We start from the raw sequence: 21975 nt of genomic DNA, 5'->3' as shown, positions 1-21975 counted from the left end.
GACCTGGGTGGTCTCAGGATGAGGATCAGCTGTGTGTTTCCAGAGTGGGCACTGATGGTATCCTTTGTTACCACAGGGGCTGGCACTGGTGATGTTGCTGTGGTGATTGTGGACCCACAGGGCCGACAGGACACAGTAGAGGTGGCCTTGGAGGACAAGGGCGACAGCACGTTCCGCTGCACTTATAGGCCTGTGATGGAGGGGCCACACACTGTGCATGTGGCCTTCGCTGGTGCCCCCATCACCCGCAGTCCCTTCCCTGTTCATGTGGCAGAAGGTAAGGACCCTTCACTGATCCTCACAATAACCCTCATGAAAGCCAAAATGCAAAGACCTGTCACCAAATTCTGCCAAATTGGTGGAAAGTGAGGCACTTAATCCACAGGGTTGGGGCAGGTAGCGGGGCTTGAGATGAGCAGAAGGAGCAGCTAGGGAGAGCTCTGGGTGATCTTACCCTTATCATGAACCCACCCTGAGCATCCTGGAATGGGTAAGAGGAGGGTCAGGAGACCATGGAAGGAAACTAGAGTAGGTGGCACATGGAGCCCTTGAGGGGGAAGCAGCAGGACCACACATAGTTAGCCCCCACCCACTCATCAGGCCCTCAGTTGATGACCCCCCCACACATACCAATTCTTTTCCTGTACTTAACTCTGGCTTTCTCCTCTCCCTTCCATACCCCATCGAGCACCAGACCAAGAGAGTGGCACCATGTTAGTACTTGTCAGCAGAGGCTGGGCCAGGCATGGCCATAACTGACTGGCCTTACCCATGCTGTGTGGCATGGTCCACACAGTGCAGATTCATTTCCCTACTCTGTGGCATTCTATGACAGGCTTAGGTTCTTGATCTGGGATTAATTCTCTCTGCCCTACTGCCTGTGTTCCATAGAAGGTCTAGCTAGCTTCCCTGCCATTTGCCTGATGATTTCTATGATAAAATTTAGGCTCTGGGCCATGGCATGTGTTTTGTGGCAGGCCCTGGGTTCTGTGCCATTGTCTACATCCTATGGCACACCCTAGGTAGGTCTGGATTACACATCATTGCCTATTTTGTGGCATCATGTATTCCATGCTATTTTGTGTATTCTGCATCAGGCTGAGATCCCCACTCTTGCCAGTGCTTTGTGGCAGTCTGGTTCCCATGCATTTTCCATGCTCCATGTCAGGCTTTATGTTACATGGAACAGCTCTTGTTCCATGGCATTACTGGATATTTTGTGGCATGATTTAGTTCCTGAGGTTGCTATGATGGTTCTGAGAAGGCCCAGATGGCTCTAGGTCAATGGCCTTGGGTGTGCATAAGGGCCCTTCCCTGTCTTTCTTAGCCCACTCTCAGCCTAGGCTGTACCATGCCTTCCTCCAAAGTGACACCAGCTCTAAGGACCACACATAAAGGGTTTCTTGTAACCTCTTGACCTGGGGCCCACAGTCAGCCTCCTGCCCAGCCTGGCTCCCAGCAACTCCAATTGTGATGGAAATATAAGAGAGCCCAGGGCAAGGTTGCCTGAAGCCATGGCCTGTGTCTCTGAGGGGCTCAGGAGGACTGTGCACAGTGAGGGGATGGTGACAAGGAGCAAAGAATCTGTCCAGGGCCCTGACCTCCCTTTTCTTCCTCTCCCTAGCTTGCAACCCCAATGCCTGCCGGGCCTCTGGACGAGGCCTACAGCCCAAAGGTGTGCGTGTGAAAGAGGTGGCTGACTTCAAGGTGTTCACCAAGGGTGCTGGCAGTGGTGAACTCAAGGTCACAGTCAAGGGGCCAAGTGAGTACCAAGGCCCAGGGCTGAGGAACTGGGGGTAGGGGTGTAGGGAGGAAATATGGCCTATAGTTCTGACAGTCTAAGGGCAATGATAACCAGCACCACATACACCCAGGAGAGACTCCAAAGAGGCACCATGGAATCTCAGGTACATCAGCTCCTCCCGGTCTACAATCTGGGATTAATTCTCTCTGCCCTATGTGTTATACGGGGCTCTTATGCACAGGGACGACATGTGGTCCCTGCCCTGAGTTTTACCTCTGCCCACTAGTAGCACTGCCCTCAATTTGGCTTGGGGCCCAAGGGCTCTTTGAGAGGATTGAGAAGCTGGGCCTCACAGATCGTTGATTGCACCCCTATCCCCATCTTCTTCAGAGGGCACAGAGGAGCCAGTGAAGGTGCGGGAGGCTGGGGATGGAGTGTTTGAGTGCGAGTACTACCCTGTGGTGCCTGGGAAGTATGTGGTGACCATCACTTGGGGTGGCTATGCCATCCCCCGCAGGTAAGTACCACGCTGCCCCTGCCCCATGCTTTTCTGTCTGGACCATCATGGGGGAGAGTAAGGGAGGTGAGCTGCATGGGGATTTGAGGGAAGAGAGGAGGGGTGCCTTTGGCAGGTGTACTTCCTGGCATTGACCCCAGCTCCCTGTTTGTCCTAGTCCCTTTGAGGTCCAGGTGAGCCCAGAGGCAGGAACACAGAAGGTGCGGGCCTGGGGTCCTGGTTTGGAGACTGGCCAGGTGGGCAAGTCTGCTGACTTTGTGGTGGAGGCCATTGGCACAGAAGTGGGGACACTGGGTAAGTGACTGGGTGGCAGAAGGTAGGGATGCTGGGGAGAGGTGTGAATGGGGAGGGATGCCGGGGATTGTTTGGGGACAGAGAGTAGGAATCTGAGGAATATCAGGAAACATAAGGAGATGAGACATAAAGGTTTCTGGGGTGGAAGTTGGGAGAGGGGTGTAGTACCTGCCTAAGAGTCCAAGATGCCTTGGGCTTTCTGACCCTCCCCACCTTGCTCCAGGTTTCTCCATTGAGGGGCCCTCACAGGCTAAGATAGAGTGTGATGATAAGGGAGATGGCTCCTGCGACGTGCGGTACTGGCCCACAGAGCCAGGGGAGTATGCTGTGCATGTCATCTGTGATGACGAGGACATCCGTGACTCGCCCTTCATTGCCCACATTCAGCCAGCCCCACCAGACTGCTTCCCGGACAAGGTGTGTCCCAGCTCCTGCACACTGATTAGGACAGGAATGGGGTGCACTGGACCTCTTCCAGGCCCAACTCAGCCCCCCTCTCTTGCCCCACATAGGTGAAGGCCTTTGGGCCTGGCCTGGAGCCCACTGGCTGCATAGTGGACAAGCCTGCCGAGTTCACCATTGATGCTCGTGCAGCTGGCAAAGGAGACCTGAAGCTCTATGCCCAGGTAGGGCGCTGCTTAGTCTCTACTGCTGTCATTACCCAAGGCAGGGGCCTCTCAAAAGGAGGTTATAAAGTCACAGTAGTCATGGGCCCATAAGTACTATGGGAAATTTAAAACTGTTTTCTTACTGATGCTAATATTAAAAACGTATTTTACAAAAATACTCATATTCATACTAATAATCTGCAATTGAAAGATGATTTCACCAACTAGGAATTTGGTTTCAAGTCAGTTTCTCAGACTGGTGTCTGTTGACCCCTAGAGGTTAATGAATATGGTCTTAAGGCTCCAAGAGATCAATTCTTCTTTACAAGGCTCTTTATTCTATTCTAGGAACATCAATTTAGTACAGCCTCTCCCCAAACAACACATTTTAGAGATCAGGCAACCTAGGCTAGGGGAGCAGGCCTTACAGATAGCCTTAAGCTGGTTTCCTGGCTCCTAGGGTGGACCCTGGCCAACAGAGCACGTGGCACTGGGTTCCACAGTGCTAGGGTGTGTGGGTGTTAGTAGGTGGGAAAGAAGGGGTGCTGAGGCCAGCAAGGAGTGCACTGTCTGAGGTGGCTATGCCACTACAAACCTTGCTTGGATGCTGCCCACAGGATGCAGATGGCTGCCCCATCGACATCAAGGTGATCCCCAATGGTGACGGCACCTTCCGCTGCTCCTACGTGCCTACCAAGCCAATCAAACACACCATTATCATCTCCTGGGGAGGCGTCAACATACCCAAGAGCCCCTTCAGGGTGAGTCCTTTAAGTTTGCCCCCTGCCTGTTGCTAGGGGTCCCAGAAAGAGGCCAGGCCCACATAGCAGACCTTGGCTATTCCTGGGCCTCTGCCATCCTTCCTGCCTCATGGCTCCCACAAAGAGGCTGTGATGGGTGGTGCAGGGAGAGGGTTGGGCCTTGAGGGAGGTGCACTGAGCTGAGCCTTGACCTCTGCCCACAGGTGAATGTGGGAGAAGGGAGCCACCCTGAGCGGGTGAAGGTATATGGCCCCGGTGTGGAGAAGACAGGCCTCAAGGCCAACGAGCCCACCTACTTCACTGTGGACTGCAGCGAGGCAGGGCAAGGTGTGAGCAGCCCAAGGGTGGGGTCCAGGCGGGAGGGGCACCCCTGGGCACAGCTCCTGTGACTGTTGGTGTGGGAGGCTGTTGAGCTCCACTCATAGCCTCTGCCTGCCTGCCTCTCCTCAGGTGACGTGAGCATTGGTATCAAGTGTGCCCCTGGCGTGGTGGGCCCTGCAGAGGCTGACATTGACTTTGATATCATCAAGAATGACAACGATACCTTCACAGTCAAGTACACACCCCCAGGGGCCGGCCACTACACCATCATGGTGCTGTTTGCCAACCAGGTACCCCAGCCTGCAGTTATCAATAGTCATAAAGCCTGCATGGTGGAGGTCTATGGGGACAACTGGAAACCTGGTCTCAGGGAGGGGGAGACACAGTTACACAGATGCTGCCAGAACCCTCCTGTTTGCGGGCAGCATGCCTCACAGAACATCAGTGGACTTTTTCAGAGGCCTCCCTTGTCCTCACTGGGTCCCTGGGGCATACTGACAGCATCTAGCCTGGCATGGGGGTGTGTTCCACAGGGTAAAGTCCTGACAAAGCCTTTTCCACATCCAGGAGATCCCTGCCAGCCCCTTCCACATCAAAGTAGACCCGTCCCATGATGCTAGCAAGGTTAAGGCTGAGGGCCCAGGGCTAAACCGCACAGGTGAGTGTCAGGCAGGGAGTGGGGCTGGTTTGAGGTTGGGTTTGGGGGTAGTGGTTGCCAGGCCCTCACTGTCATCTCTGGATGGTCTCCCAGGTGTGGAAGTTGGAAAGCCCACTCACTTCACAGTGCTGACCAAGGGAGCTGGCAAGGCCAAACTGGACGTGCAATTTGCTGGGGCAGCCAAGGGCGAGGCTGTGCGGGACTTTGAAATCATAGACAACCACGACTACTCCTACACTGTCAAGTACACTGCTGTCCAGCAGGTGTGTCCCACTCCTGCATGCCCTCACCTGTCCTGCTGACTAGGGATTGGGTGTCCCTCCTCCAATCTTATAGACCCGGGTCTGGATCCTTTTCCTTTTCCTGCCTCCAGTCCTCTCTCTTGCTCTCTGAGCCTCAGGGTCCACAAAGGCCCATGGGATGTTGCCAGGTGGTATCTAAACCACTGGGTTCTGACCTTCACTTGTACCCAATAGGGCAATATGGCAGTCACAGTAACCTATGGTGGGGACCCTGTCCCTAAAAGCCCCTTTGTGGTGAATGTGGCACCCCCACTGGACCTCAGCAAAGTCAAAGTTCAAGGCCTCAACAGCAGTAAGTGGGGCAAGAATTTCCGTGGGAGTGAGGGGTTTTGGGGTGGAATTGGCTGGAGTCTCTTCTTCACTATGTCCTTTGTCCTCCATGTAGAGGTGGCTGTGGGGCAGGAACAGGCATTCTCTGTGAACACACGAGGGGCTGGTGGTCAGGGCCAGCTGGATGTGCGGATGACTTCACCCTCCCGACGACCTATCCCCTGCAAGCTGGAACCTGGGGGTGGAGCTGATGCCCAGGCTGTGCGCTACATGCCCCCTGAGGAGGGGCCCTACAAAGTGGACATCACCTATGATGGACACCCAGTGCCTGGAAGCCCCTTTGCTGTGGAAGGTGTCCTGCCCCCTGACCCCTCCAAGGTGAGGAGACAGGAGCTGGTGGGAGGCAGGAGTTGGTGGAATATAGATGATTCATACAGATAGAGGATAGAGGCCAGAAGGTCTTATGTACCTGGAGTGGGCACAGCCAAGGGTCCAGGGCCAGGACTATCCCCTACGTCAGGACCTTCCATAGAGATAGTTATTAAAAGCCTGGCCTTGGAATCAGACCTGGGCTTGAATTCTAGGTCCAACAAATAGGACAAATGATTTCATCTCTCTACCTCCTTGTCTGCACCTGAAATTGTTCCAAGTAGTCACTCTGTGGTAGCTACTACAGTAGAAAGTGCTCAGTTAGGTGGGCAGCCATGGAGGTGGTGCAGCCTGGGATAGGCCAGAGGTAGGGAACTCATATGCCTCTCCTTTTCCAGGTCTGTGCTTATGGCCCTGGTCTCAAGGGTGGGCTGGTAGGCACCCCTGCACCATTCTCTATTGACACCAAGGGGGCTGGCACAGGAGGCCTGGGGCTGACGGTGGAGGGCCCCTGCGAAGCCAAGATCGAGTGCCAGGATAATGGTGATGGTTCGTGTGCTGTCAGCTACCTGCCCACAGAGCCAGGCGAATACACCATCAACATCCTGTTTGCTGAAGCCCACATCCCTGGCTCGCCCTTCAAGGCCACCATCCAGCCTGTGTTCGACCCAAGCAAGGTGCGGGCCAGTGGGCCGGGCCTGGAACGTGGCAAGGCTGGAGAAGCAGCCACCTTCACTGTGGACTGCTCGGAGGCGGGTGAGGCAGAACTGACCATTGAGATTCTGTCAGATGCGGGCGTCAAGGCCGAGGTGCTGATCCACAACAACGCCGATGGCACCTACCATATAACCTACAGCCCTGCCTTCCCTGGCACCTACACTATCACCATCAAATATGGAGGCCACCCCATCCCCAAATTTCCCACCCGTGTCCATGTGCAGCCAGCTGTTGACACCAGTGGTGTCAAGGTCTCTGGGCCTGGTGTGGAGCCACATGGTGAGTAAGAGGAAAAGACAGCAGTGATCAAGTTGCAGGTCAAGGATTCAAGGAGTGAGGTCGTCAGCGGGAGGGAGGGAAGCTGAGCTGAGGACTGAGGTAAAATGGAGGACTGGGGAAGCCTCAATTCTATAGATGCTCAGATACTCCAGAGAAGGAGTGAAGGGGACCATAAGGGCAAGGACACTGGTCTCTACTCTTGTCACAAAAATGATATCTGCCTCTGAGCATTTTTCTGGGGAGATCCTTGCACTCACCAGATCAAGGGATTCCTAATCCAAGAAAGCTAAGAATCCTGCCCACGGGGGTACAGAGGGAAAGGTTTGGGGTAGATGATGGCGTTCAGGAGATGGTGGTGCACATGGGCTGCCTGCAGGGGGCCAGACCCTGGGCTGGGCATGGGCCAGGAAGAGGCATGTAAGATTCAAACTTGCCCTTCAGGGCAGGTGAAGCAGCTGATGTGGGTGGAGATTGTCACCAAATTGTGAAGGGAGTGGCCTTGGGGCAGCATGGAGCTCACAGGGGGTGCTGAGGGTGAGCGGGCTGTACTTAGAAGAACAGCATGGAGGAGGGGAGGGTCAGGAGGGACTGCATGAAGGCTGGCACCAGACTAAGTGTGCCTCTGTGGGATCCAGGTGTCCTGCGAGAGGTGACTACTGAGTTCACTGTGGATGCAAGATCCTTAACAGCCGCAGGTGGCAACCATGTGACAGCTCGTGTACTCAACCCTTCGGGCGCTAAGACTGATACCTATGTGACTGACAATGGGGATGGCACCTACCGAGTGCAGTACACGGCCTTTGAAGAGGGTAAGAGACTGGGAGCTTATTATGATGTGCCCAGGGCAGGGATGGTGGGGGCTGTGACCCTGACTGACTCTGGCCGACTTCTAGGTGTGCATCTGGTGGAGGTGCTGTATGATGATGTAGCTGTACCCAAGAGCCCCTTCCGAGTGGGTGTGACTGAGGGCTGTGACCCCACCCGTGTCAGAGCCTTTGGGCCAGGTCTGGAGGGTGGCTTGGTCAACAAGGCCAATCGCTTCACAGTGGAAACCAGGTATCCTTCACTTTGTCTAACCTTGACCTGAGGCTGTAGCCCCCTTGATCTGAGCCACTTGTGTTTCTCAATTGTCCTCTATCTGTGCCTCATCATACCCCATCCTCTCTGGAGTGACCTAGGAGCAAACCTCCCCAGTATCCCTAGTCAGCCCCTGAAGCTCTTCCCCCCTTAGCTGCCCCTGTCCCTCAGCCCTCTCTAGCCCTTCTCACTGGTCCTAGCAGAGTTGATGAGGGTATCATCTTGCAGGGGAGCCGGCACTGGGGGCCTAGGCCTGGCCATCGAGGGACCCTCAGAAGCTAAGATGTCCTGCAAAGACAACAAAGATGGTAGCTGCACCGTGGAGTACATTCCCTTCACCCCTGGAGATTATGACGTCAACATCACCTTTGGGGGGCGGCCCATCCCAGGTGTGCAAAGAGGGTGGGCACAGGCTCAGGGAAGGCAAGGGAGGATGGCAGGATGTATGTTTCATGAGGGGGAAACTGAAGGGAAGTTGGATGTGCAGATTTGCAGAGGGAGCACCCCAAAGCATGAAGCATGTTGGAGCAGGAGCTCAGATGGCTGGAAGGTGGCCTGGGTACTCCGAGTCTGGCCAAGAGGCAGGGCAGTGGGTGCTGTGAATGTGGCAGCCCCTCCAGTTAATTCCCAGAGGCCCTTGCCTGGAGCGCCAGACCTTGATCATGCAGGTCCACTCACTGGGCTTAGTCACTCAGTCTAGGGCGCTGTCACTGGCTCACTGGCCACTCTTACCTTTCACCCTCTTACTTTCTTGCCCAACCTTAGTCTATAGCCCAGTTTGTTTATTTTATTTTATTTTATTTTTTGGTTGTTGTTGTTTTATCAAGTTCCTAAGCATTTTCACCTGTTTGTCTGGCCTGCCTGTGGACATCTCAGGCAGGGGAAGCTGCCTCTCCTTAGTTCCAGGCATCAGGGAGACTCTCCCAGGCAGGTAGGTAAAGACTAATGTCTTTCTCCTAGGGAGTCCATTCCGGGTGCCTGTGAAGGATGTGGTCGATCCTGGGAAGGTGAAGTGCTCCGGGCCAGGATTGGGGGCCGGTGTCAGGGCCCGGGTACCCCAGACCTTCACAGTGGACTGCAGTCAGGCTGGCCGAGCCCCCCTGCAGGTGGCTGTGCTGGGCCCCACAGGTAAAATATGTCTGGAACAAGATAGGAGGGAAGGAGGGTGGGGTCCCAGGAGACTCTTCTGACCCTGCATCCCTTGCCTAGGAGTGGCTGAACCTGTAGAGGTGCGTGACAATGGAGATGGCACCCACACTGTCCACTATACCCCTGCCACTGATGGGCCTTACACAGTAGCAGTCAAGTACGCTGACCAGGAAGTGCCACGCAGGTAAGGGATGGCCCTGGGCTCTCCATACTGAGCCACAAGTGCTGCTTCGGGGGGCCACACCTGCAGGCCCAGTGCCACACTTTGGGGAGAACCTCTTTCATTTGTCACAGCCTCACTCAGTCTGGTTGCCCCACCCTGCTCTTCCCCAGAGTTCACTGCCCTTAAGGCAGCACAGCCCTAGGGACTTTGGCATTGTAATTAGCACCAGAGTAATCACTCCTGTCCATTTGTTGGAAGAACTCAATGCGTAAGATGAGAAGGGACCCCAGTTAACTGTCTATCCTTCTTCCCCTCAAGCCCTTTCAAGATCAAAGTGCTTCCAGCCCATGATGCCAGCAAGGTGCGGGCCAGCGGCCCTGGCCTCAATGCCTCTGGCATCCCTGCCAGCCTGCCCGTGGAGTTCACCATCGATGCTCGGGATGCTGGGGAGGGGCTGCTCACTGTGCAGATCTTGGTGAGTCCAGGTGCAGCCCCTCTGTCCTGGGAAGGCTGTAGGCACAGGCAGGCATTTACCTCTGCTTCTTCTCCAGGACCCTGAGGGTAAGCCCAAGAAGGCCAATATCAGAGACAACGGGGACGGCACATACACCGTGTCCTACCTGCCAGACATGAGTGGTCGATACACCATCACCATCAAGTATGGCGGCGATGAGATTCCCTACTCGCCCTTCCGCATCCATGCCCTGCCCACTGGGGATGCCAGCAAGTGCCTTGTCACAGGTGGGCACCCACTTCACATCCCTGCCCTTCTCCATCCAACCTCCTCAAAGCACATCCAGATCTGTAGCCCAGTCCCTGTGGCCAAAGATCCTCTCCCCCAGCCCTTCCCACCCCCAGTTCCCTACTGAGTGCCACAGGGCCTAACACTTGGCTCTCTTTCCAGTGTCCATTGGAGGCCATGGCCTGGGTGAGTGCCTTCCTCTTCTGCTGGGGGCCAGGGAGATCTGGGAAGGGAGAGTACTGGGCGCAGCCCCCACAGCTCCTGACCTGACCTGGCTTTTCCACGTGGCAGGTGCCTGCCTGGGTCCCCGAATCCAGATCGGAGAGGAGACTGTAATCACAGTGGATGCTAAGGCAGCAGGCAAGGGGAAGGTGACCTGCACAGTGTCCACGCCAGATGGAGCAGAGCTTGATGTGGATGTGGTTGAGAATCATGATGGTACATTTGACATCTACTATACTGCGCCCGAGCCGGGCAAGTATGTCATCACCATCCGCTTTGGAGGCGAGCACATCCCCAACAGCCCCTTCCACGTGCTGGTAAGCTCCACAGCTATGGCAGGGCTGGACAGCGACTGGGAGAGGGTGGGGCCCACACCCTCTTAGCAGCAGTAAGGGATCCCAGAAGGTGTCCCCAAGGAATCCCATAACCTGTCCCCATATCTGTTGAATCCTGGGGCCAGTGGGCTCCAGAATCAAGCCTTTGCTGTTCCCACAGTCTCCTAAGTGAGAGGTGACGGTGCTGCCTCAGGCTCCAGTGGCATTAGCCCTCTCTGCAGAAACTCTGTGTTCTTCTCTAACCCTCAGGCCACTGTCCCCAGAGGAGGTTCTGTAGGATAACAAGGGTAGAGTACTCAAGGTGTCTCCCCTAGGCTGCATGTCCATGGGCAATTCTGAGTCAGCTCTGGTCCTGTAGGCTCACCACATCCTGTGCCCCATGCCTTGCCTCCCCAGGCTTGTGACCCCCTGCCCCACGTGGAGGAGCCCTCTGAAGTGCCACAGCTGCGCCAGCCCTACGTCCCTCCCCGGCCTGGCACCTGCCCCACACACTGGGTACTGCCGCCTCCCATGGCGGGCCTCACCCTGCTCTTCTCCCTTTCTTCATTTCTTCCTTCTATTCTTCTGCAGCCAGGGCTGGGGCATGGTTTGGGGCCTCTAGGAAGGCAGGCAGGCATGAGGCTGGCAGGTGCAGCCCCACCAGGGCAGGGCACTTCTCCTCCTACAGCTGGCACGTTTTCCTCCCTCTCAGGTTTTACCATTAACATCTTGTTCTTTCCTTGCTCTGTCTAGTAGTAGTCATGTGGCAGGTCACACTCCCAAGCCTTTCCCAACCACTGACTATTTCCTCTCATCTGCCTAGGCCACAGAGGAGCCAGTGGTACCTGTGGAGCCATTGGAGTCCATGTTGAGGCCCTTCAACCTGGTCATCCCCTTCACTGTGCAGAAAGGGGAACTCACAGGTACCTTTCTGGGGCCCTAAGGCTCAAGGACCCAGAGGGCAGAGACCTTACCCCAGGCCTACCCTCTTGTTCTAAAGATGAAAACTGGGGCCCAGAGAGGGGAATTGAACTATTCAGGGTCATACAGCAAGTTGCGCAGAGCTAGAACTTAGGCTCAAGGCATCTATCTCCTGGCTCAGGGTTCATCTGCCACTCCAGGCTGTGACTGGGTGCCTTGCCTCTGGAGTAAAACCAGAGCCATACAGGAGCAAGACCTGGGACAACAGGGGCTTGTAGTGGGAAAAACCAGGGTCCCCCATGTAACCGTGTCTGGCCTGCAGGGGAGGTGCGGATGCCCTCTGGGAAGACTGCGAGACCCAACATCACAGACAACAAGGACGGTACCATCACAGTCAGATATGCACCCACCGAGAAAGGACTGCACCAGATGGGAATCAAGTATGATGGCAACCACATCCCTGGTGAGTTGGGGTCGGGCCATGCTGTATTTGGCAAGAGAAACTGGCATCCATGTCAGTCTTGCCTTCCTTCTTTGAATAAATATTTATTGAGAACCTACCATGTGCAGATGCACGTGAGGCTCTGAGGAACCTTACATCCCTGGTGAGGGGTAGGATTCCATGAGCCAGGTTCCTATGGCAGAGATACAGGGCTTGGCAGGTAGGCTGCTGGAAGGTGTTGGGGCAAAGAGGGACACAGGCTGCCTCTGTCTCTGTGCTGACCCAGCCTCTGTCTCTGTCTCCCTTTAGGAAGCCCCCTGCAGTTCTATGTGGATGCCATCAACAGCCGCCATGTCAGTGCCTATGGGCCAGGCCTGAGTCATGGCATGGTCAACAAGCCAGCTACCTTCACCATTGTCACTAAGGATGCTGGAGAAGGTGAGGAGAGCACAGGCAGGGGACATGGATGAAGGGAGGTCAGGTGCAGGGGCAAGGACAGAATCTCTGATCTCAGTCCCCCCTCCACCTACAGGGGGTCTGTCGCTGGCTGTGGAGGGCCCATCAAAGGCAGAGATCACCTGCAAGGACAATAAGGATGGCACCTGCACAGTGTCCTACCTGCCCACGGCTCCTGGGGACTACAGCATCATTGTGCGCTTTGATGACAAGCACATCCCAGGGAGCCCCTTCACTGCCAAGATCACAGGTGGGGTGGATATTGGTGGGACAGAGCCTACAACACACAGCACACAGCGTATGTGCAAGCCGGCCTGTTCAAGTCACTCAGGGATTTGGGCCCATGCCCCCCCTGAGGTGGAGGAGGGCATTTTTGGATAAATGTAGGAATACTATTCTATGCAACAGTCAGGAAACATCCAGCCTCCCAGTGCTTTGAAAGACATTTCATTTTGTTTTTCAAGTTTCTCTCAAGAAGCTGGGTATTGTCATTCCTTTTGATAGATGAGGAAACTTGTCCCAAAGAAGCTAAGTATTTTGATGAGAGACACACAGCAAGGAAGGGGTCTGTGTGGTCTTGTTTCCAATGCACTGCCTGACTCGGGATTGAATACACAAGGGTCCACTTAGAGATTAGCCCCTGTGGGACTGAGGCAACCATGGGGAATTGGGGTGCAGGGCCCTTTGTGGTGTTGGCAGCAAATGTGAATGCAGACACTAGTCTCCGGGCCTGGGCCTCTGTGAGTGGCCCTGGGTCTCTGTTGAGCCCAGCAGGGTCTGTCCTGGGGGGTTCTGCAAGGGCAAGGCCTGCCTGGAGTCATGATAGCACTATGCCCCAACTGCCCCACAGGCGATGACTCTATGAGGACTTCACAGTTGAATGTTGGCACTTCCACGGATGTGTCACTGAAGATCACAGAGAGTGACTTGAGCCTGCTGACTGCCAGCATCCGCGCCCCGTCCGGTAATGAGGAGCCCTGCCTGCTGAAGCGCCTGCCCAACCGGCACATTGGTGAGTTTGGGGTCTTGACAGGCACCTTAGGGGGAGGGGGTCTCACAGGGACACTCTACCTGACACCCTCTCTCCATAGGAATCTCCTTCACCCCCAAGGAGGTTGGGGAACACGTGGTGAGCGTGCGCAAGAGTGGCAAGCATGTCACCAACAGCCCCTTCAAGATCCTGGTGGGGCCATCTGAAATCGGGGATGCCAGCAAGGTTCGGGTCTGGGGCAAGGGCCTTTCAGAAGGACACACTTTCCAGGTGGCAGAGTTCATCGTAGACACTCGTAACGCAGGTACTTCTTGCCACAGTGACCCCATTCCAGCTGAACCCTCCAGAGGGTACTTGTCCTTCTTTTCCATCCAGCATGCCCTTGGTCATACCCTTCTCCCTGAACTTCCTTGCATAGTCCCTGTTGGGATTTAGAGTCTGAGACCCATTTGGAGGAAAGTAATATTCCCCTGTCAGTTTTCTCACTTTGAAGAGAAAACAACCATCCCGAGTTTGTCCCTCAATCCCTGGAATCCAAGAGGACTGCCTTAGGGAATTTTCTAGACTGCCTATCCCCGGACCCTTGCAGATAGTGCCTGGCTCACCCCTTCTCCTTCCATGGTACCATTTTCTCCTTGGAGGTTACTATAGGAGCTGGGCATTCATTCTGGGCAGAGCCTACAGCTTGGGGCAGGGAGAGCAGTGTGGTGTGGGTGGTGTAGGGCTGAGGGAAATACCCTCATTCTTCCCCCAGGTTATGGGGGTCTGGGGCTGAGCATCGAAGGCCCTAGCAAGGTGGACATCAACTGTGAGGATATGGAGGATGGCACATGCAAAGTTACCTACTGCCCCACTGAGCCTGGTACCTACATTATCAACATCAAGTTTGCTGACAAGCACGTTCCAGGTAAGGCTGTAGTCAGGGCTAGGCAGGGGCAGATGAGGAGGCCGAGAGCTGGGTGGTCTGTGCATCTGACCCACCCTTCATCCCACAGGAAGCCCCTTCACTGTGAAGGTGACTGGTGAGGGCCGCATGAAGGAAAGCATCACCCGACGTAGACAGGCACCTTCCATCGCCACCATTGGCAGCACCTGTGACCTCAACCTCAAGATCCCAGGTAGAGCTGGGAAGAGCCCAGGGGGCAGGGTGGTGGGGAAAGGGTTGGCTGGGCCAGAGCTGCGCTCAGGGTCCCCTTTCTGCTTGCCGACTCTTCACCTTGTGTACTCACTCTGGCTCCCTGGTGTCTCACAGGGAACTGGTTCCAGATGGTGTCTGCCCAGGAGCGCCTGACTCGCACCTTCACACGCAGCAGCCACACGTACACCCGCACAGAGCGGACAGAGATCAGCAAGACACGGGGCGGGGAGACCAAGCGTGAGGTGCGGGTGGAGGAGTCCACTCAAGTCGGTGGGGACCCATTCCCTGCTGTCTTCGGGGACTTCCTGGGCCGGGAACGCCTGGGCTCCTTCGGCAGCATCACCCGGCAGCAGGAGGGTGAGCAGAGAGTGCTGGGCTGGGTCCAGTCCACCTAGGGAGGCTGGGCCTTCTGTCACCTGAGACAGGAGGGGAGGGTGAGATCAGCCAGGCCCTGACCCTGGCAGACTTGTCCCAGATAGCCAGGGCTGGTCTGAGCAGAGGAGGGACTTTACTGAGAAGGGAGGTCAGGGTCAGCACCTTGCTGCACTGATGTCCCCCCACCACTCTGCAGGTGAGGCCAGCTCTCAGGACATGACTGCGCAGGTGACCAGCCCGTCAGGCAAAACTGAAGCTGCAGAGATCGTTGAAGGGGAGGACAGTGCATACAGCGTGCGCTTTGTGCCCCAGGAGATGGGGCCTCATACGGTTGCTGTCAAGTACCGTGGCCAACATGTGCCCGGCAGCCCCTTTCAGTTCACTGTAGGGCCATTGGGTGAAGGTGGTGCTCACAAAGTGCGTGCTGGAGGCACAGGGCTGGAGCGAGGTGTGGCTGGTGTGCCAGGTGAGGGGCAGGCCCAGGTGGGTGTTTGGGGTAGAATGGCCAAGCCTGTGTGAAGGGCAGTGGTGCTTAAGTGCCACCCTCGCTCTTCCCTGAATGCAGCTGAGTTCAGCATCTGGACCCGAGAAGCAGGTGCAGGGGGCTTGTCTATCGCTGTGGAGGGTCCCAGCAAGGCGGAGATTGCATTTGAGGACCGCAAAGATGGCTCCTGTGGTGTCTCCTATGTTGTCCAAGAGCCAGGTAGTGGTCCATGCTGGGGTTGGGGCTGAGCCAACCTGACTTTCCAGACTGGGTTTCTGCTCACTGACCAGGAGAAAATGCTGGGGGCGGCAGGAAGCCCCTTACTTGCCCCTGCTCTTTCCCTGCCTGGTCTTCTTCCATCCCACCCCTGGGGAATGTGTCTGCAGAGCTGGGCTGGGACCTCATGAGTGTGTCCCAGCATGATGCTGGAGTGGGTGGCTATGTCCCTGCTCTCCCCAGTTCTGGAACCTGTGCTGACTAGCCTCCCTCCCCAGGTGACTATGAAGTCTCCATCAAGTTCAATGATGAGCACATCCCAGACAGCCCCTTTGTGGTGCCTGTGGCCTCCCTCTCAGATGATGCCCGCCGTCTCACAGTTACCAGCCTCCAGGTATGTTCCAGGGGTTGGGTCTCTCTACCACCTGAGAGAGGGCAGAAATATGCATGGTCAGGGACTTCTTGGGAGAGCTGGTCAGCAGAAGTCCCCTCTCTCCACTGTACAGCACAGGGTAGGGCCCTTGAAGGACTTGTCTGGGTCGCTGTTGATGTGCCCTTGCTGTGTCACTCCAGGCCTTATTTCTTCCTTTTACAAGTTTGGTTTCCCTGTTTATATTGTCACCTGAAATTTCTTGTCCCATTTCTTTTTGAATGTTATAAACTAATGATTTCATGAGAATAAGAATATAAAGTAGAGCTGGGGATGTAGTTCAGTGATAGAGTGCTTGCCATGTGGGCCCTGGGTTTAATACTCAGTACTGTAGAAATATATATATATATATATATATATATATATATATATATATATATATATATATATATATATAAATATAAATACAAAATAAGAACAAGCTGGTTGCAGAGAGGCTAAGGATTCCTAGGCAAATGCACGTGGCCTCAGGGCCTGAGCTACAGCCTCTCCTGGCTTCTGAGAACCCGTTTGCTTTGTCCTGCTGTGATCTGTAGAGAGAACCTGACTTCCTTCACTTCTGTCATGTGGGAATATGTGCCAATCAGACCCTTATCAAGTGTACAGAGACACACAGGCAGCTTGCTAAATAAGGGGCCAGGAGAAGGCCAAGCCACCATACCCCTCCAGCTGCCCCTCAGGGAAGTTCTGTCAGCCCACAGGAGCCCTTATATATCTCCCTTGACCCTAGAACCAGGCTCCATCCCCAGCCCAGAATCCCCTCCCCCATAGTTCTCTAGTGCTCCCTTTAGTCCTCCTTCTTGGCTCACCTGTTCCCAGAAGTGCCCCCAGGCCAGCCCAGCCACATTCAGCCTTCTACATTTGACCTCCGGGGCGCCTGCAGCCCTCACAGCACTGTCATAAACACCCACTTCTCTGCCACCAGGCCCACTTTATAGTATTGGATCTCTGCTTCTTCATCCAGGACAGGGACACATCATCCCTTATCCACTGCTGAACCCAGCATGGCTAGGGTGGTGCCCATCTCATGGCAGGTGTGGATGCAGAGGTTACAGACCAGCTCCTGCCTCCTCCATCCCTCCCTGCCAGCTGGCCTGGCAGGAGGAGACAGGCTGAAAAGAGGACCAATCTAGCCCCATTCTCCCAGGACTCTGAGTGTCCCCTGTGGCCTTTGCAGGAAACTGGACTCAAGGTGAACCAGCCGGCATCCTTTGCAGTGCAGCTGAATGGTGCTCGGGGTGTGATTGATGCTAGGGTGCACACACCCTCAGGTGCTGTGGAAGAGTGCTATGTCTCTGAGCTGGATAGTGGTGAGCTGGCCCTGCCCCTGTGACCCTCTGCCAGGCCAGACCCTCCTGGGAAGGGGTGGTGAAGAAGGGAGATTCATCCATCAAACTTCTGCTCCACAGATAAGCATACCATCCGCTTCATCCCCCATGAGAATGGTGTCCACTCCATCGATGTCAAGTTCAATGGTGCCCACATCCCTGGAAGTCCCTTCAAGATCCGCGTTGGGGAGCAGAGCCAGGCTGGGGACCCAGGCTTGGTGTCAGCCTATGGTCCTGGGCTTGAGGGAGGCACTACTGGTGAGTGCCTGGAGCTTACAAGGAAGGGGTAGATTTGCATCTTTACTATCTTGCCTTGGAGATAAGGGCAATGCTCATTGAGCCCCCAAATCCTCACTGTGCTGCCCTGGGGGCCTGAGGGCCTGGGGGCTTGGGGCCTAGTCCAGCTTTTGGCTGTATCATTTCCTGCCTAAGGTCTTGCTCCCTCTGGTCTCTAGGTGTGTCATCGGAGTTCATTGTGAATACCCTGAATGCGGGCTCAGGGGCCTTGTCTGTCACCATTGATGGCCCCTCCAAGGTGCAGTTGGACTGTCGGGAATGTCCTGAGGGCCACGTAGTCACTTACACTCCCATGGCCCCTGGTAACTACCTCATTGCCATCAAGTATGGTGGTCCCCAGCACATCGTGGGCAGCCCCTTCAAAGCCAAGGTGACAGGTGAGTGTCCTGGATCAGAGAGGTCCATGCAGGTCAGCCCAGCCTAAACAGCTGCAGTACCCATTCACATCTGTCACAGTCTGTCCACAGACATCATGGTCAATTTACCAGGAATGGAGGTGGGCCCAGATTATATAGCATTCCATTCTGTGAAGTTGTGCATAATCCACCTTTAAAAATCCAATTCTTCCTCTCTATTCTGACCCACCTCTTGATTAATCTTTTATTTGCAATACACCCTCAAGCTTTAGCTTAGCTTTCTTCCTCTTGGTTTCCCTCATTTTTTTGCTGCTAATAAGTTTAGCCAGCTTCCCTTTCTGAAGCTGTTTAAAGGACTTGTTGGACATTTGTTCCTTTTTTTTCCCCCCTGGTACTGGGGCGTTTAACCACTGAGCAGTATCCCCAGCCCTTTTTATTTTTATTTTGAGAGTCTTACTAAGTTGCTTAAGGCCTCGCTAAGTTGCTGAGGATGGCTTTGAACTTGCAATCTTCCTGCCTTAGCCTCCCAAGTTGCTGGGATTATAGATGTACACCACCACACCCAACTGGACATACATTCCTTTTTAAAATAAAAGTTACTCTGTGGGTTAACTTTAAGTTTTCAGACCAAGGCTAGGAGGATGAGAGATGGAGCTATCTGAGGCCAAGACCTAGAGGGAAGCAGGAATTGGCACTGGTAGCATGGAAACTTAACTTGGAATGAGGCTGTGCTCTTCAAATGCCATAGTTAGGACAGGAGGTGGGAGCACATGATACAGGCCCAGAAGGCTGTCAATGCTGGCTGAGGGCCTACAATCTAGGGAAACCCTCTGACCAGGCTCTTGACCACCCACTCTGCTCCTCAGGTCCCCGGCTGTCTGGAGGCCACAGCCTTCATGAAACATCCACAGTTCTGGTGGAGACTGTGACCAAGTCATCTTCAAGCCGTGGCTCCAGCTATAGTTCCATCCCCAAGTTCTCCTCAGATGCCAGCAAAGTGGTGACGCGGGGCCCAGGGCTGTCCCAGGCCTTTGTGGGCCAGAAGAACTCCTTCACAGTGGACTGCAGCAAAGCAGGCAGGCTCCAGGGGGAGATGAGGCTATCCCTCAGGATGGGCTTGCCTGGAAGTGTGGGGTGGGAGCAAGGAGCCCTGGGAAAGTGGGGTATGGCTTGGAAGATGCTGGTGCGAGTCCTCCCTCTCTGCCTCCTTCTCCAGGCACCAACATGATGATGGTGGGTGTGCATGGACCCAAGACCCCCTGCGAGGAGGTGTATGTGAAGCACATGGGGAACCGAGTGTACAACGTCACCTACACTGTCAAGGAGAAAGGGGACTACATCCTCATTGTCAAGTGGGGTGATGAAAGTGTTCCTGGAAGCCCCTTCAAAGTCAATGTGCCCTGAATCCCAGAAGTGCCTCTCCCAGCCTCGGCCCCCACCTCCAGCCAATCACACACACACACACACACACACACACACACACACACATGCCACACACCCAGATGCACATGCACAGAGTCAGACACTGCAAACACCTATCTTGGGTGTGATGTGAATGGCACAGCCTCCCACCCCACTGTGCCCTTGCAGGGTGGAGGGCCTTGTCTGTCTTAGGGCAGTGTCCTTCCCTTGAATGTGGCTTGATGGCAACCTGGGAAGCCCTGAGTTTCTTGGTGGGGCCAAGACCAGCCGGGGAACACTGTTAGGGATGTCTATGTGTGAGAAGTCACCTTCAAACCACACTGCCAGCCAGGTACCCTGGCCCCTGAGGACTGCGTCTAGCCACTCTGGTGGCCACAACCCCAGAGCGTTAAGGACTTGGAAAAGAAAGCACAATCAGAGAAGAAAACAGTCCCTGAACAAGTGCTACGTTGGACTGGCTTCAAGCAATACATACTTCGCCCAAGCCAGGCTTCCTGGGAAACTGATTTCTCTCTCTGTCTTTTTTTTTGTTTGTTTTTTTTACAGTTGCACAGCTCTGCCCCATGAGGGCCTTTTTTACCCATTGCGAGGCCCAGCTTTCTGGGGGGACTTTTTGCACATATCATGTGGCTCAGCTGGGAGCCACTTAGGTGGAAAACTCCAAATAAAGCGCGGCTGTCGCAGAGGCATGGCTGTTCCTTGTGCGTGTGCTCTTTAAGGCTGGTTTCTTAGTTCACTGACACTAAATCAGGCCCCAGGGAGGCAGGGGCTGGATGGCTGTTCCCAGGAGGACTGACCCAGGCCGAGGTGAAGGGCCTGGGGCAGGCGGAAGGTCTGAGATATTGGCAAGAAGCTTGAAGGACAAGAGAGGAGGTGGGGCTCAATCGTCAGCTAGCTGGAAGGTTGGTGGATGGTAGAGGGAAGCGACAGGGTTCTGAAAGACTGCCCTAGGGCTACTGGAAGGCCTAACCTGGTGAGTATTATTCAAATTAGGACCAGTGGCCACTGAGTCAAACAGTAAAGATGCCTTGCACAGCAGGCAGGCTGGGTGCCTGGGAACCCTGAACCCTCACTCCAGGTCCTGGGTCCATACTAGGTCTGTGGCACCTACACCTCCAGCCCTAACTGGTTCAGGCCTCCTCCTTGACTCCTGCATCAGCCTCTGAATCAGTCTCTGGGCCCTGGCCAGTTCCCTCCAGCCACCCTCCATGCTGCAGCTAGAGAGGTGCTGCTAAAGGTTCCTCTTCTACAAAGGGCCCTAAGGTCCTCCCCCATGTCCATTCAGTTGACAGCCTCCCTGCCATGTGAGTACAGCACAGTGCTCACTCCCCCATTGCACCCTCCACCACTAACCCCCTTCATGGTCTCTAGTTTCCTGGGAACCTCAGCTACAGTCTGGTCTCTCTGTCCAGAAACACCCTTACCTCTGCACCCTCATTTTCCTAGCCAACAGGAAGCTTTCCTGGGCCTCCCCTTGTTCCTAGATCAGTGCCCCAGGCCTCCACACTGCCCAGGGTCACATCTCTGGCTACATTTATTACCTGGCCCATGACCAGGTCTCCCTACCAGCCCGAGACCCCTGGCCCTAGAAGCCTAATTCAGGTGTGAATGAATACATAAATGAGCAATTCAGTGGAAGAAGAGGGTAGAGACACACTTTATTCAATGGATCCCCCTGCAGTAGATCTGTCTGTAGGAATCTGGTGGTGGGGATACCAGAAAAGACCCAACCATGTGGCCCTAGCTCCTGCTGCCTCCTCCCTACCCTTTAGTGGTCTGTCTGCCTCTACTCCTCTGTTTCTTCTTTTCCTTAATATTCCTAGGGGGAGTTTCCTTCCCTATCCTCAGTCTGAATAAGCCCCCCAAAAGGTTCTTCCAGAGCTTCTCTTCACTGCATGTCCCTGCTCTCCCCTGAGATTTCCCACCTTTCCCTTAGTCCTGCAGGGAGCTCCTGAGGACAGAAATCATGTTTTATCAATCTTTGGTCTTCAGCTCCTAATTGTGACATGTGTGATAACTGATGGTTGAATTAAGAGTGAACAGTGATGAATGGAGATCTGTCCCTTTACCTGACAAGTCCATTGAAGACAGGTCTGTTCTTTTAAATATCCAACCACTTGTTGAGAGCCAGTTCAGAGCCAAGGCACTGGTCCAATTGCTTTACAAACAACCTTTTTCACATCCTCCTCATTCTCTGCTCCCCATTTCCCCACAACCCCAAATTGAGGGTCTTCCCAGCTAGTTTGCTGCCCTCCTCCTGGGGGTTGATGCATTTATAGATCCCCAGCCCAGCTGCTCTTATAGAACCACAGAGGGGCACTGGGTGCTGAGCATTTGTGGTCCTCTTCTCACTTAATCTTCAAACAGCTCTGCTAAGTGGATCTACTATTATTTGGATAAACCAAGGCCATGAATTTCAGTGGAGTCCAAAATCAAACCTCAAAGTAACAGAGTAGAAAGTTGAATTCATGTGCATTCACATCAAGTACCCTAAACTCACAAAACCACATGCCCAACACTAGGGGGGTTTGTTGAAAGAGAAAAAATGTGGCCTAATCAGGTGCAGTGCTGCACACCTGTAATTCTAGCTACTCTGGATGCTAAGGCAGGAG

General features: G+C 54.5%; 1 protein-coding gene across 2 annotated transcripts in view; it reads left to right on the top strand.

Moving 5' to 3' along the window:
- FLNC (filamin C) overlaps positions 1-20056 on the top strand; it is a 28081-nt gene extending 8025 nt beyond the window's left edge. Inside the window, exons 8-48 of one of the 2 annotated variants that reach the window (XM_081284405.1) lie at positions 77-277; positions 1625-1762; positions 2135-2261; positions 2419-2555; positions 2779-2972; positions 3068-3181; positions 3781-3924; positions 4128-4251; positions 4375-4535; positions 4813-4903; positions 4997-5166; positions 5380-5497; positions 5591-5853; positions 6243-6840; positions 7476-7649; positions 7734-7896; positions 8146-8306; positions 8878-9045; positions 9127-9250; positions 9548-9704; positions 9781-9970; positions 10134-10157; positions 10263-10510; positions 10925-11023; positions 11331-11430; positions 11751-11891; positions 12180-12308; positions 12403-12576; positions 13177-13338; positions 13418-13621; positions 14072-14224; positions 14313-14435; positions 14570-14812; positions 15027-15296; positions 15396-15533; positions 15809-15924; positions 17138-17270; positions 17370-17546; positions 17744-17962; positions 18808-19017; positions 19158-20056. In XM_081284405.1, coding sequence (XP_081140531.1) covers positions 77-277; positions 1625-1762; positions 2135-2261; positions 2419-2555; positions 2779-2972; positions 3068-3181; positions 3781-3924; positions 4128-4251; positions 4375-4535; positions 4813-4903; positions 4997-5166; positions 5380-5497; positions 5591-5853; positions 6243-6840; positions 7476-7649; positions 7734-7896; positions 8146-8306; positions 8878-9045; positions 9127-9250; positions 9548-9704; positions 9781-9970; positions 10134-10157; positions 10263-10510; positions 10925-11023; positions 11331-11430; positions 11751-11891; positions 12180-12308; positions 12403-12576; positions 13177-13338; positions 13418-13621; positions 14072-14224; positions 14313-14435; positions 14570-14812; positions 15027-15296; positions 15396-15533; positions 15809-15924; positions 17138-17270; positions 17370-17546; positions 17744-17962; positions 18808-19017; positions 19158-19345 — 6968 coding nt within the window. In that variant the 3' untranslated portion in view covers positions 19346-20056. The remainder of the gene's footprint in view (positions 1-76; positions 278-1624; positions 1763-2134; positions 2262-2418; positions 2556-2778; positions 2973-3067; positions 3182-3780; positions 3925-4127; positions 4252-4374; positions 4536-4812; positions 4904-4996; positions 5167-5379; positions 5498-5590; positions 5854-6242; positions 6841-7475; positions 7650-7733; positions 7897-8145; positions 8307-8877; positions 9046-9126; positions 9251-9547; positions 9705-9780; positions 9971-10133; positions 10158-10262; positions 10511-10924; positions 11024-11330; positions 11431-11750; positions 11892-12179; positions 12309-12402; positions 12577-13176; positions 13339-13417; positions 13622-14071; positions 14225-14312; positions 14436-14569; positions 14813-15026; positions 15297-15395; positions 15534-15808; positions 15925-17137; positions 17271-17369; positions 17547-17743; positions 17963-18807; positions 19018-19157) is intronic. The other variant, XM_081284404.1, reaches the window with a different exon arrangement.
- Positions 20057-21975: the final 1919 nt, after the last annotated feature.

Source organism: Spermophilus citellus, assembly GCF_964194105.1.
Source record: "Spermophilus citellus genome assembly, chromosome: 3".
Taxonomy (NCBI): domain Eukaryota; kingdom Metazoa; phylum Chordata; class Mammalia; order Rodentia; family Sciuridae; genus Spermophilus; species Spermophilus citellus.
This window is presented reverse-complemented; position numbering and strand designations above follow the sequence as displayed.